Raw genomic sequence first — 15,227 nt, 5'->3', positions numbered from 1 at the left:
TGTATAGCTAATCAGTGTTACTTCCTCTGGCCTCAATTTCCCTAGTTCCACATATTCCCCTCCCTGGGGTGCTACAGGGGGTTAATTAATTAAGATTTGTAAAAGGCTTTGAGGAGCAGGGGAGAAAGTATTAGGGTCTCATGCCCCAAGCCATGGCCCCATCCTTTCATCCCAGCCAGTGGCACAGGCAACCCCATTCTTATGCATGCCAAGCTCCTAATCCCCTCTTGAATGTGGCAGCTTCCAAGGAAAAGGACAAGAGGCCTTAACTAGAAACAAAAATCCACTGTAATGAGGTGCTAAGAGGACTGAATTTTCAGGATTCATTTCTAACAAAATGGCTGAACAGGAAACTTAATGGTTCTTCTGTGACTTCTGAGTCCCAATCCAAGAAGGTGGGAATTATGGAAGACAAACACCCTAAATATCCGACAAGAGGACAGTTTCAGTACCAATAACTTTTTATTTATTCATTGGATTTTCCCAGGGTAAAAAGAGAAGGGAAAAGGGTCAGCATGTGTATTACAAAACAATAGCAGGTGGGGAAAGTACCCGGCACAGCAAAATCAACCACATAAACACCCCCCAGAGATGGAGTCACTAAAGCCCAAGGGGGCTCAGTCTCCTGCAGTTCAAGAAATGAGGGGAAGGGATCAGGGAAAGAACAGATAGGTACAAGCTTTCCTACCCCAACCCACCCCCATAAGTTCAAGATTTCACACAAAGCTTTGGTTTCTAGCAGTAAACATGGAGTTACATTCGTTCGTCTCCTATTAAACAATCTTGTGGCCACTTTGACATAAGTTTCTTGCACCTGCATAAAAATTCCTGAGTGACTTGGATTATACATTCATCTTCCCTTTCTTGGTCTCCAGACCCTATTTCTACATGGAAGGCCCCCCTCGTTGCTTTTGCTTCTCTCTACCCTAAGATTAGAGATTACAGTAGGGTTGATCCATTCAAATACAAGTGTATTGGTATGAATCACATCAAGGAATGGTCTTGACACAAGATATTAGGAACAAGGGATGGAGTGTTTATAGCTTTTTCAGGGTTTAAAGGTATATGTGGGAGGGGGGCTGTTTTGGGGAGGGGGATAGGGTAGGAGTCAAGTTTTAAGAATAGAAGATCTGGTCCAAAATAGGAAATAGGGGAAGGAAACACAAAAGAAAGGATGGTTCAAGACCACCACACTTTAAGAGGGGTCACCAAGCTATGTTCCAGATTCTCTTCCTGGTGCAGAACCTTTTGTCAAAGATGCTTTGGCTATTTTTCTCAATACAAAAAAGTTTGTAAACAATAAAACCCCAAAAGAACATGGAGAAGACCAACACTTTATATTTACACAAACCAGACCACCTAGCAATCACCCAATCAGCTATTCGTGAAGTCCTACAAAACCCAGACAAATACGATATAACTAGCAGTTGGGGGGGGGGGGGGGCGCAGCGATTGGAGGAGACAAGAACCCAGGATCAGACACACATCACCCAATGCGTTCTATTGCATTTGCCCCGTTTCAACACAGTGAGGTAGGTTTGTGGTGATCTCACAGCATGTAAACGAAACCTTTTCTCCTTTAGCTACCACGACATTAATCACTGCTACAGCAGGGCAGGACACTGGCTCTGGGCACCACAACGCCATGGCTTATGGTCTCTCTGGAAGCCAATAAGAAAAGCCCAGAATTTACAAAAGTTGAGAAATTTAGCCTTTGCTTCATACATCCATCCCTGGGCAGCTCAAGATGGGTACAGAGGTATTGTTCTTAAAGCTATTCTTACCAACTCTTTTTTTTTTTAAACACACACACACACACACACACACACTCTCTCTCTCTCACACACACACACACACACACACACACACACACACACACACACCCTGTTGTGCATGGTAGGCCTAGCCCAATCCAGTGAAGGATGGATCTGGTATGTAAAGTGAGTCCCGTGCCCTGGGATTAGAAGTCTGGAACAGAAATCCTTTACTATACTTATAGACAGCCCTCTCCTAACCTTGGCTTTGGCTCTGCACCTTTTGGCTCGGTGCAGCCTCTTCAAACCTTCCTGTACCACCTTTTCCTGTTCGGACCAATTTCCAGTCTTCCGTTAGAAAGAGATCAAGTCATGGGGGCAACTGAGCCAAAACCTAGTCTCCCATGGAACATTGAAGGCGGAGGGGTTTTTAAGAGGACACTATGGCAGAAAAGCCAGTTCTATTTGGCAAAAATGAGGTAGTTCAATAGGCTATGCACTCCAAATAGTTGTTCTCCCTGATGATAAAACAAACAGTATTCCTGCCGTGCAGACCTGAAGCTGCTGCCGACTTATCCCTGAGATCGCTCATGTACCTGAGAACACAGTGCAGGAACGAGGGCCTTAAGATTAAAATACACAAAAGTACAAAACCAGAACATTTATATTACGAAAAAAAAAGTTAAAATGCACAAGATACGTCATTCGCACACAGCTAGTGCAGTTGGCATCCTGGAGAAAGTGGGGCCCAAGGTGCGGTCATCCAAGGGAGCAAATAAATAAAATTCTATCGGCCCAGAATGGGGTGGGAGTAAGCTTAGGAACAGCAGGTCTGCAGCTGTTCACCCAACAGTCAATCCCTTTGCCTGCGGTCACAACCCATTGCTCGGGAGAGTTCTCAGCATCTTATCCCAAGAGCGGGGTAGGGGACAAGTTGTGGAAAAAACCCTGCCTTACCCTTGAGAGATTCCCTCCCACAGAAAGTAGTGCTCCGTGGGTTGGGCCCATCCATCTGGTCTCATGCTTGATCTTTACATTCTGGCATGGGAAAAATTATTACTACGTATCCTTCTTTGAAAGGAAAACAACTTCCCTATCCAGACCACTTTCAGAAGCTGGAGATCTGGGGGGCGGAGACTCAGCTAAAGCACACGGGGAGAGATTTTCCCCAGAACACGCTCACAAGCATTTGGATAGAGCATGGTTGGAGTTCATTTGCCTCACCCCTTCCCCCTACCCTGCCAAGAAGGAAGAGGGGGTGATGCTGTGGACCCCGGCCTGAGACACATGGCAGCGCCAGCTGCCCCCTACCCACCCTGTCCCCACTTTCTCCACTCTGCCGATCGATGCCTGCTCCTCAAAACTTCCTGATCACAAAAGCATAGCCCCCACCCACTGTAGCTCAATTCTGGGCCTCTGGGAGCAGGGCAGGGCTATGGATCTCTTCTTCTTCTTCCTCCCGAAAGTAGGCTGGCTTTCCCTGTGAGCTGGGGGCCTGCTGGGCTTTCAGTGGACACGAGGCCACCATGTGGCTGATGCTCTGGCAGAAGTGGCACTTCTTAGGCTGGGGTGGCAGCTTGCATTCCTTGGCATGGTGGTCTAGACCTCCACAGTTGTAGCACCTAGTACAAAGCAGGATGGTAAAGTTGAGAAAGGAGCGAGAGCAGAAGCCTTCCTCTGAGTGAGGACACCTGGGCTCTGATCAGTTACTATACTCACTCTCCTCCCTGGAAACCAATTTCCTCACTTACAAAAGGAAGATTTAGGACTAGGACTAGATACCTCTAAGTTCTTCCCAAATCTGTCATTGTCTAGATGGGATCTTCAGATTTATGTCCACTTGAAAATTCTGAAATAATCAAGGACGGGAAGTCATGGACCCCAACTGGGAACGGCAATTCACGAGATAGGGAAGACACTACCATACGCTTAAGAAACTGTACCAGTCATTCACTAAAAAGAGAGAAAATTAAAGGAGTCAGGCAACTATATGACCTGCTCCAGCACAGAGCAAAGACAAAAGAAACTAGCCACTTGGAGACCTAGTGAAGAAGCAACAGGTACATCCACCATCTTGTCCCCATCACTTAGACTTTCCCATCTGTGATCTTCTTTGCTTCTGAAATAATTAAGTGCCCTTCTCACCTACAGCCCTTTCCTCATCTCCCATACCCTAAGGCAGAAACGCCAAACACCCACACGTTGCCAGGGACTGCAGGCTTCATTGTGTCTTTGGCATCCTGGCCCAAGAACGGGGCTAGATTGGGAGAACTCTCCCTAGTCCAGCCACCTTCCCGTCCATACCTGTCTCCCTTTGATCTGCGCTTCTGCATGTTCTTCCCTTTGGGCCGCCTCTCGCTCCCAATACAGAACACCCCACCGGGGCCCGTGACCCGGATAGACTCCAGGCCCTTAGCAGACTTCTTAAAGGTGAACTCCACGGCCTCACCCTCCTTGAGGCTCCGGAAGCCCTCCATGTGCAGCTTGCTCTGGGGAAGGGAAACATGGTAGATTTTAATGTTAGTCTCCATTCTTCCACCAAAAAACTGCATACACGCGTTCTTTAAGGTACAAGTGTGATACTATTTCCATGTTATCAGTAAGAAATTATCCACTCAAAGAGCTACCACAATTAAGAACAAGCGATCCATGTTACATTAACAAAGAATAATCATTACATAAACAGATGCCATAACTTTTTTGTAGCTCTTGTCATTTAGACAAAAGTAGAACAGATGGAAAATTCTTAAACGTAACATTTATGAGAAATCAACAAATAGTGGCGCCTGGCTGGCTGGGTCAGCAGAGGATGAAACTCTTATCTCAGAGTTGTGAGTTCAAGCCCCATGCTGGGTGTAGAGTTAAAAAAAAAAAAAAAACAAGATAGGTGGCTCAGAAGGCTGAGCGGCTGACTTTGGCTCAGGTCATGATCTCGCAGGTCGTGGATTCGAGCCCCGCGTCGGGGTCTGTGCTGACAGCGCAGAGCCTGGAGCCTGCTTCGTATTCTGTGTCTCCTTCTCTCTCTGTTCCTCCCCTGCTCACGCCCTGTCTCTCTCTCTCTCTCTCTCTCTTTTTTTTAATTTTTGTTTTTGTTTTGAGAGAGAGAGAGAGAGAGCGCGCGTGTGAGCAGGGAGCGGCAGAGAGAGAGGGAAACACAGAATCCAAAGCAGTCTCCAGGCTCTGAGCTGTCAGCACAGAGCCAGCGTGGGGCTGGAATGCACGAACCGTGAGATCATGACGTGAGCCGAAGCCGGATGCTCAACCGACTGAGCCACCCAGGTCCCCCCCCCCCAGATTTTGATCTTTGCACTGAGATTGTGAAAGACAATGACCTGAGTTTTAAAAACACACACTGAAATATTTAGTGATAATGGTGCTTGATACCTGTAACCTATGATTTAGACACGATGTTACTGGCAAGTTAAAGAGAAAAGACAGTATGACCAAACCTGATGAATCAGTAAGTTTATAAGGGAAAGCCCACTAGGAAGTTCAAGTATATATAGAGAAATCAACAGGGAAGGGCAACAGTTCAATACCGTCAAGAAAATTACCTATCTGTTTTAGCTATCAAGCCAGAATTCTACACTTTTATAGCACTTGTATGCAAACTACATTCCAGAGAAATTAAATATCAAAATGTTAAAGTATGGAACAACCTGTACAAGTCAAGACAGATAGACTGATAAAACTATAAAAAGCTACTATAAATCAGTAAGAAAAAAAGAATCACAGAATATAATGCCTAATACATTTCTGGATGAATTAATGAACCAAGAGGTAAATCTGAATTGTCTGACTTGGAAAGACAACCGGGTCATAGCGATGAAGGAAAAAAGATCTAGCATGTTTGGAACAACCCCATTAATAGACTACATGTTTATATTAAAATTTAAAAATATCGACACTTGCAGAGAGCCCGGCAGCCTTCCCCAAAATAGGGAGTTATCACATAGCTAGTTGAGAGGCAATAAGCGGGTCAGAAGAACCCAGGGTCCCGATTCAAAACTCACAGTCCATTCTACCTTGCCACTTAATGCATCAACAGCAACACATTAGTGGAAGTGAAAGCCTCTCCCCAGAACAGACTTCATTATAGCTTACTCCATTAGAGTAAAATATCCAAAGAGTGTGTCAAATGTCAACAAGGTGTAGTCGTAGAAAATAGGGATCAGAGAAGCAAAAGGGATCACTGTGCACCTAGTCTTGACGTGAGGGAACATGAATAAGTAGCACTCTTATATTACGCAGGTGGTGGTTGGTAGGAGGAATATTTCAAACTGGGACTTAGGTGAGACATGCTCTTTAGCCAGCCTGGATTCCCACTTTCTCAATCGTGGACATTGTTGTTTTAATTTAGATGGCATTGCTTAAGACAAAGATCCCATGGAGGTAATTGGATAAAAGAGCATAGGGCTGAGTGCCAGACACACCGTAGAGTTCACGAAATGCTGGTTGTACCAATTTTTGGCTGCATGACCTTAGTCAATCATGCAGGTCTGGACCTCAGATCCTTCAGAGAATTGGGGTAACATCGGGAATGCTCAGCAAATATTTCATGTATTATCTGTAGCTTTTGTCCACCAGGTCCACCATAGGAATATCCTTTCCCTTCCTTTTTATTCTCCCAGGAACAGCCAGGGGACGTGATGACCTCTCCCCTCCCCCAATGATGATGTGAGGCAAGGGGCAGAGCATTAAGGCAGGAACTAAAAACACGGCAGAAAGGTGAAGGGCCCTTTCCCCTTTCCTGTTGCACAGAATCGACCTTGATTTGAAGGCAGATATGGCTGGTCTCTTATTCAGCTGGGATAAACCAGTTGTCAGGAGGTACAATCCCAGGTCCTCCCATTTGCCTAGTGGACTCGGAGGCCGGGACACTCCTAGTTCCAGCTGTGATTCAGCAGATAAGTGATTAAGAACAAGGGTTTGGAGTCTGAGACCTGTTTCCTCCTTTCTGTGCTAACCTATAAAATGGAGCAAGTATTAATTTTATGGTGGCCCTATGAGGTTTTATGCATGAAGAGTAGTTAACACATAGCCTATCACACATAAATCCTCAGTGAGTGGCAATTATCATCAACCTCTTCAGACTGGATCAGGGCAGGGTAACAGTGAGAACGGAGTGTCAAGAGGCTCAAAATTTTAACTCGGGTTTTTAGTGCTAACTGTGGAAACTCAGATGGGTTTTTATACCCATCTACACCTCCTAGGCTCACTGTGAGAACAAGAGAATACCAGTGGGGGCAATACGAAACTGACTGGTCCTCTCAGGTCACCCACTCCATCACCGGAGGATTTGAGGTTTATTTAAGACTGTCAAATTTAAAAATGTAACCCTGCAGGGACCTTACCGCAGAGATTTAGACTGGTGGTCTGCAGGGGTGGCTCCCTGCCCCCCCCCACCCTGCCCCTTTCTACAACACATAGTTTGAATTCCTCTCTTATCAGATAGGTAATCGCTGTGCAGCCCCACTGAGCTGGCCTCACAGGGCCAGCATCAGAAAGGAGCCTGAAATTCTTGCTACCACCCCCACCCCACCCCCAACCACACACAAAGCAGGGCCCCGCCCCTCTCCCCATCCCCGCCAAAAAAGAAAAGGCCTGGGGGGGGGGGAGGGGCAAAGCTTGAGCTCCCCCAATAGAGCCCAGCCCCAGGAAACAAAGAGTTGACACTGGTTGGTTCTGGTGGTCAGATTCCTGGAGTTCCAGAGGCTGTAGCTTCCCCGGCTCCCCCGACTCCCCCCTACCCCACATTCATCAGTTCCTTCCTCTCCATAATGGGGTTATGGTCACTGAGAGAAATGGATAGAGACACCTTTCTTCCAGTCAAGCCTGCTGGGTCGGCCAAAGTCACCGCCAGCAGGCATCCTCACTTCTCCCTGCCCTGCCATCCCAGGCTTCCAGGGATAGAAGGACACAGGAACCCCTCTATGTTACCTTCGGTCAAATCCTCTATGCGGGAACCCGAATGAGGGCCATTTATTCAGGTAAATTATTTTCAAGGTTGGTGGGGGAAGCAGGTTTCCTTCCTATCTTCCTCACCCAATTTGTTCAAGGCAGGAGGGCAGGCAGCCCACAAGGAGCCCACTCCGCAGGGGAGGATGGCATTTAATCAGACAGAAAACAGTTGCAAGGAGACCTTTCTTTTTTTGGATGGCAGGGAAGGACTTAGGCCAGTTAAATACTTCGACCTTCTGCTTCCTTAATACCTCACCACGGCCTCCACCACCCTTTCCCGTATCAGATACTCCATCCAGCATCGACCGCTGGCTTCAGCAGCAGTTGATACGAAGGAGCTTAGGGAACATGGTGTTGTGAAAAGCACACAGGAACCCGAGTTTCCCACAACTTGCTCTGTGGAAGTCAGACACATGCTGGTTCTTTAATCATTTGCAAAAGCAGGGGATCAGACTTCATGATAACCAGCCCCAACATTGCCCGGTTTTAGTCACATTGCTCCTTTCTGCAGAAGTGGCAGGCAGAATTTGGGGGAAACTTGCTTTGGTCCCAGAGATCAAAGGTCGCACTCCCGGTTTTTCTGCATCACTCAGGCCCATTCCAGCTCCAGACTGTCGAGTGAGTATCTATCCACTCAGTTCCAAGTGCCTAGCCATACACAAATATTTGTGGAATAAACCAAGTTGTCCACCGCCCCAAACTGCTGATATTCATCTAAGCTTACTATAGGCTAAGGAGAGCTCTAAGCACATCACATGTTGTAATGCATTGAACCTTCGTATCAAGTCTGTCAGATAGGCCTCATTATGACCCCATATTACAGCTGAAGTCATGGAAGCAGAGAAGTAAAGCGTTCTCCAAATTCAGTGCACTGATTGCCATCAGCCTGACCCTACAGCCAGTGCTATGCAGTATAATGCAAGTCATATTTGTAAATAAACATGTTAGATGTAGATATTAAAACTTTCTGATAGCCACATAGAAGTAAAGGAAGCAGATGGAAGAAATGACTCAGTCCCGAATTGTCCCCATAGTCCTACCTGGGCTTCATTCCTGAAGGTAGGGTTTGGTAGGGGCTAGGAAACCAACCGGTTCTACCAGAAGCAGTTTATTTGATGATATGTCAGGGAGGGTTGAGGAAAGAGATCTGTCTGGAACCAAAGGCTGCCAGCAGAGACAACACCCACCAGTCACCTCTGCTCAGACACAGCCAGGACCACCAGTTACTGCCTGGAGTTCTCCACCAGATGGTGCTGCTCATCAGCTGTCAGCATAAAGGCAGCCAGAGGGAGACTGGAGAGGAGAGTTGCTTGGTTTTGAACTGTGAACCAGAGATTTATCTCCCCAGCTTCTTAGGGCAGGCATCCTCGGTCCTCAGGAAGCAGTTAAGGGGACTGAACTTTCAAGGATAGGGCGCTGACTTCTCACCAGGTCCCCACCCACTCAAAGGGTGCAGAAGAAAGCGTCCTGGAGTTTTAAAGCCAGAAACCCAATTGTTCTTATGTTCTCTGCCATTTACAAAAGCCACTAACTCTTCTTGGACTTTGATTTCCTGTCTGAATTAATTTAACTCCAAGCTGAGATAATTTAAAATGAATCTGTACAAATTTCATACTGTTCCTGAAAATTCTCTCTTCCTCTCCCATACCTCCTGACCCCAGACTTAATATAGATAGTAATTGTTACTCCAGCTTGCAGGAAGAAGGGAGGGGTGGTGGTTTTGCCTAGAGCAGTTTCCCCCAAATATAACAGGGAATTCTAGTAGGGTGAGGACCTGGTGATAGTTTGGTTAGGAATGTTCAAGAAACAACCCTGCCCTGGGGAAAGTCACTAAAAAACCACTTCCGGGGCAAGGCAGTGTCACCAGCTAAAAAGGTTCCAAGTTTCTTCTATTGAAAACTTGCTCAGGATGGTGGCACAGCCTTTACTTGGGCCACGGTCAAGAAAGCATGGCTTTTCAGAAAGACAAGGACCCAAGAAGATTCCATAATGCTCAGACTCTACCAACTTTCTGAAAATCAAAATGATTCACTTACTTTAGTCTGATTTCTTTCCCATTAAGGTGAAAATGAAAAACTAACAAATCACCACCAAACCTGTGGCTTCACGTCCATAAGCAAAAATTAGAGTCCTATCTGGGTCTCAACACTTTTGACATTCACTCCAGTTCATGCTGCATGAAGAGCCCAGCCCTATTCTAGACATCAGTTCAGAGAGAGAACAGTAACATTCCCTCCCTTATTATGTCCAGTCTTTCTCTCTGGAGGAAGACCTCTACTGACCAGGACCCCAAACTTGTCCTCCCAATTCAGGAACTCCTTACTTCTTCATATTAGTTCCTTCTGCCCACCAAGTCCATACTAGGAAACTAGACAGCTAGTCCCTTTCTTCAAAGAGCTTATAGGTCAGAGGAGGAGATAAGACCAGCACATCACTGACTAGATATGAGGTGAGTAATCAGAGGCACCAACAAGGTTATAAACCAGGTGGGAAGAAAGCTCCCTCTACATTCTCCCCTCCCCACCCCATCCAGAAATTCCTAATCCAGATCCTGCCTGAGTCGCTCTCTCCCACTCATCCTTTTCAGAAAAAGCAAGCCACGTGGCTTCAGCTGTTTCCACAGTTTCTCTATTGAAATTTTTTCTCCTGACCCAAACTCGGTCCCTCGGTCAGATTTGGGGTCTTCTTTTGCCTCCAGGCCTTCCAATACAGTATTTTAGCTGGAAAGCCATTTTAAACATATTTGGATTCTGAGCAGCTGTAGAAGCAGGGAGGAATTTTCTTGTTTTCAAATTTCTACAAGTCTTGGGGGTTTGGGAGTTGAGCCACAGGAAACATGAGTTAAACCAAAACTCTTAAAATGGCTATTAAGATTTCAAAATTCTTAGTGAATCTTAGGAAAATAGTTTAGTGCTTTCTTGCACCTCCGTTCCCTGTAGAACTGCGTTTCTCAATTGAGGGGGGTTTTGCCTCCCAGGGGGCATTTGGCAATGTCTGGAGACATTTTGGGTTGTCACAACCGAGGGATGCTCTGAACAAAGAGTTATCCTCAGAATATGTCAACAGTGTTGAGGTTGAGAAACCTCGGTTTAAGGGCTGGCCATCTGCCAATATTAGGATTCATAAACTCACCTAACCCTGGGGACAAGCAGAGAGTTCTAGATCTGAAAATCTGTGTCTGAATAAAAGGATTGTTTAGAGAAATCTCTTCACCTTTTTCTTTTTTTCCCCTTTAAGGCGAAGGGCAAGTTTTCTTTCCTACTTATCCACTGCTGGGGGTGCATAATGCATTTGAGAAAGAAGAGTGTGTCGGGAACCAAATAAGCCCAGCCTTGGAAAGGAAAATGTTAAATTGCTTTCCCCCCTTCTTCCTCTTTTCTTAGAAAGGGGCTTCCCGATCCTCCCTCCTGGCAGATGTTTATCTTAGGACAATTATCCTTCTCACCACATCAGGCTCCGAGGTACCCACCACCAGCAGCCAAAGGAGGGGAGGTTTTCTTGCTGAAGAGAGTGCCTTACCCCCCATGCACACACTGGGAACATTTTCCTTCCCTAGAAAAATTTTTAGGGATCATCCTTCATCTACTGAATTCTTCTCCAGTAGAGCCCCCAAGAGATATTCCACATTCCTCAAGTGCAGGGATTGTAATCACCAGTCTAACCGCTACCATAGAGTTTTGAGATCACCCCAAGCTCCGGCCGCTTGCTCCATAGGCTCAGGGAACTTCCAGTCATTGTCCTTCTAGAACTGTTTCGTGGAGGGTGTTAGGGGACTAAATTCTCAAGTCCTCATCCCAGCCCCACTCCCTCTTGATAACTTATTCCACTGTGGAATGTCCTTGGACATTCCAAGATCCCCAAGTCCAGGTTATCTCCCAGCTACCCCATCTGAAGGAGCATGGCGCAGGCTCCCCTCCCCAAAACCTGAAGGTCCCTGCTTTCCTCTATGCCACCCAATATTTTCCACTTGCTTTTGATCCTAAGGTTAAGTGGACTGAGGCACAGATTCATTTGTTCGGGAACACCTTCCTTGGGATTTGGATATCACCAAGGAAACCCAGATGATGAGGGGCTACATTCCTCCCAGATCCTATTCAGCAGCCTTTGGAAGGGAGGCAACAAAATTTGGGGTCTCTTTTACTCCAAGCCTCCCAAAGTTGGGGAAGCTGTCCAGTCCGTCTCCAGACCAAGAGATTTTAATCTCTTTGTGATCAGATAAATGGAAGAGTGGGAGAGCTGGCTACCCCGCTGAGGAGGGCCATTCAAAGCTGGTTCCTGTAATAAAGTGATTTAATAGATCTAAAGAGGCCAATTCCCTGCATTCTCCCACAATTACTTCCTGAGGGTTATCATTCACATATGTAAATGAGACAGGGAGGGGGGCAAAGCCACTAGCCAGAACTAGTTGTCTGATGGGGGGGGGGCGTTAAGACTGGGGGGGAGGTCGAGGACACAGCAAGGAGGTGGCTAAGCATCCTGCTGTATACCCTCCCAGCAGATGTTCGAGTAGTCCAGTGACTCCAAGGTACCCAACATTAAGTGCCTCCCTGCATCCCATTATCACCCTTGTTTCCCCCCACTCTGTGTCCTCATTGAAGGCCATGCTCGGGAGACTTCCCTGCTGCCTCGGACCAGTCCACCCAGGATCTCCCTTCTTCACCCCTCCCCCTCCAGAATACCATCCCTCAGGCTCCAACCCTTAATCCCCACATCCTCCTTTCCCCTCCCCCTCAGCTCCTAAAGCCAACCTCCCCGAAGTAACCCCTCCCTGCCCGGCCTGGGTGTCAACCTACTGGACCTGAGATCATCAATTTCTCCTTCCCAGATCCAACATGAAACCTCCAAAGGTGGAAGGGACACCAGCAGCAACTTCCTTTATGTGGTTGTTATGGGTGGCTGGTGTCCCAGGACCTCTGGGACACTTCTAAGATATTTAGGAGAGGGTGAGAGGAAGAGGCAGCCAGGGAGGAGGGAAACCTGAAGTCTCTGGCTCCTTGTTCGAGGCCGGAATGTTAGGACAGCAATCAATGGCTGTCTGGGGCCATAAATGCCAAGCAGAGAATAGGTCCAGAGGCTAGCCTCCCTCCACCCCCTGCCCTGCGACACTGAATTTCACCCCCACTGGGCTGCCTTGCTTTAACTGAGAACTTGGGGTTGTGACCTAACTCCCTCCCAGCCTGGACCAGGAGTCTAAGGCCTGGGCTCCTTAGGTTTTCCTTCCTGGAAGAAGTGGACGGCAAAAGCCCAGTAGGTGAACTGTGTGCCAGAGGCGGGTACTCTGAAGAGGTTTCAGGCCCCCAAACAGATTCTTCAAGGATCTGCCAAACTCACTCAGGCCTCAGGGCTTTAGTTTTGGGTGACCACCTGGGTGCTGGAACCTAGCTGACTTTTCAGCTTTACCCCTGTTTGATCCTAGAGTGGTTTGCCTGCCTCTCTCCCGCCAGGGAGCTCCATTCACATGTTAGTGAAAGACGCTGGGCGCTCAGGGCCCTGCTCAGAACCGGCATGTGCTTCCCTGGCCGGCCTGCTGGCCCTCCCCCCACCGGCAAGCACAATACAACCTTAGTTTCTGCCACATGGGGTCACCTCCCTGCCCCCTGCCCCCTTCCCAGGGGAAAGAGGTAAGAGACACGTGGTAAGCCAGAGGGGTTCCGGGAAGGGGGTGGGCGTGCTGATAATCGGCTCTGCCCGCCCCCCATCCCGTTGGAATTAATGGGGACTCAGAACTGGGGTGCCAGCGCACAATGAGATCCCACGGTTTCCCTCAATCCAACAGCCGAGTCCGTCCGCCCCAACCTTGAATATGCGCGCCAACATCCCCTTCCCCCGGCAAAGTTGCCAGAATCGGTCTCACCTGGTGCACAAAGACATCCACTGGGGGGTCAAGCGCGACCCCGGCGCGGGCGGTCATGGACAGGAAGCCGAACCCCATGCGCACGTTGAACCACTTACAGATGCCGGCACCGTGCAGCAGCTGCGGCTCCTCGGCCGCCCGGGCGGCGTCCTCCGGCGCCTCCTCCGGCGCCTTGGCGCAGCCACCTGGAGGTTGGGAGGGCGCTCAACTGGGGGGGCCACGGAATCGGGAGGGCCCTCTCGAGACCCAGCAGGGAGACCCGAGTGTCCAGCCCACGGGTGTGCACCCAGGTGGCTGTAGCTACCAAGAAGCTGGCAAGGAAAGACCTGTCCTGGCCGCCTCCCGCGCTCCCCAAGCTTCCACTGAAGCCAGTGTTGCCCCAAAAGTTTTGCTCCTCTTCCCACAACATGTTGCCCGGGGATAGCTGGCCGGACAGGCCCCTCCTCTTCTGTCCGCCCGCCCCCGTAGCCTCGGCGTGCACGCCGCTGGGACACCAGGGTTCCTTGCTCCAGAAATGGCCCCTGAAGCAGGAGGCCGCACAGACTTAGGGTCCTTCGGCCAGGCTGGGGGACATTTCCCAACCTCCCTTTTATGTGGATCCTGGGCGCCCCTGAAGCCTAAGGTGTCCCCAGTAAGTCCCGAGCTCGAACCTGCGAACTGCTGGTTTGACACAGAGCCCATGGTAGTCGGCTGAGCCCGCGGCCCCGGGCCCCTGGTCGGGTGGCTGCTGGCCCCAGAGAAGTCCGGAGGCAAAGGGGTGGCTCGGAGAAGAGGCTGCTACATCTTCCCCAGCACAATAGCGGTGGGAGGGCCCACGGCTTTTCAAAGGCTCCCAAATTCTAAAAGACAATGACCCAACCCCCCGCGGGCAGCCCCCTCCCCTCCCCTCCCCTCCCTCTTCTTTCCCCTCCCTTTCCTTCTGGCTCCAGCTCCGGCCCTCCCCCATCGCTGTGGTCTCTGACACCTCTGGGGTGTCCCTTCTCAGAACCTTGAGGTTTGACACCCCCTCCCCACACACACATCTGGAGATGAGGGCCGTCAGCCCTAGAAGTCTTGAGGACCCTGGAATTTGGGATCCTGTACTTTAAGGACTTAGTGGGGGTCCCCAAAGCAGCATACAGGTGGGGGGCTTGTGGGGGGGGTAGTTTTAAAACCATGTGACTGCTCCCACACACACTCACACACCACCCCCGCCCCCCGCGCAGATAATTATACATTCCAGAGAGTTGGGGGAGGGAGGTGTGAGCCTGGCAGCGCTGGCCAATCAGAGACTCAAACCACCTGTCAAGGGAGAAATGGATGAGCCCTCCCCCTCCCCCAGCTCTTGAGCGCCCCTCCCCCTCCCTTCCCCTTCAGGCCTCCGAGCTGACCCGGCTGCTTGGAGCTGACCCGCTCTCACCCCCCACCCCCGTGTGCTTAGATAGACCTGGAGTTCAGGACACTAGGAAGCCTGGGATGGGGAAGTGGGGGGGGGGGGGGGGCTGGAGACCCAGCCCGGCTGATCTCCAGTCCTGACCAAGGCGCTGCCTCTCAAGACGCTGTCTCTGACTGAATGTCTCTCCCTCCCTGAGTTTCCGACTGTTTTTTAGATCTCTCAAAGTGCTCCTAATTGATTCTGTGTAAAAAATCCTTCCTTTTTTCCTTCCAAATCTGTGTCT

The 15,227-nt window shown here is 49.1% G+C and overlaps 1 protein-coding gene across 1 annotated transcript in view; it reads right to left on the bottom strand.

Annotated features, from left to right (window-relative positions):
- Positions 1-3,081: 3,081 nt before the first annotated feature.
- LIN28A (lin-28 RNA binding posttranscriptional regulator A) overlaps positions 3,082-15,227 on the bottom strand; it is a 29,490-nt gene continuing 17,344 nt past the window's right edge. Inside the window, exons 3-6 of the mRNA XM_040471532.1 lie at positions 13,846-14,090; positions 13,570-13,754; positions 4,059-4,243; positions 3,082-3,376 (exon numbers count right to left, since the gene is read on the bottom strand). Coding sequence (XP_040327466.1) covers positions 3,157-3,376; positions 4,059-4,243; positions 13,570-13,754; positions 13,846-14,090 — 835 coding nt within the window. The 3' untranslated portion in view covers positions 3,082-3,156. The remainder of the gene's footprint in view (positions 3,377-4,058; positions 4,244-13,569; positions 13,755-13,845; positions 14,091-15,227) is intronic.

The sequence above is a fragment of the Herpailurus yagouaroundi genome, unplaced genomic scaffold (assembly GCF_014898765.1).
Source record: "Herpailurus yagouaroundi ecotype Mexico unplaced genomic scaffold, PumYag 77, whole genome shotgun sequence".
Lineage (NCBI taxonomy): Eukaryota > Metazoa > Chordata > Mammalia > Carnivora > Felidae > Herpailurus > Herpailurus yagouaroundi.
This window is presented reverse-complemented; position numbering and strand designations above follow the sequence as displayed.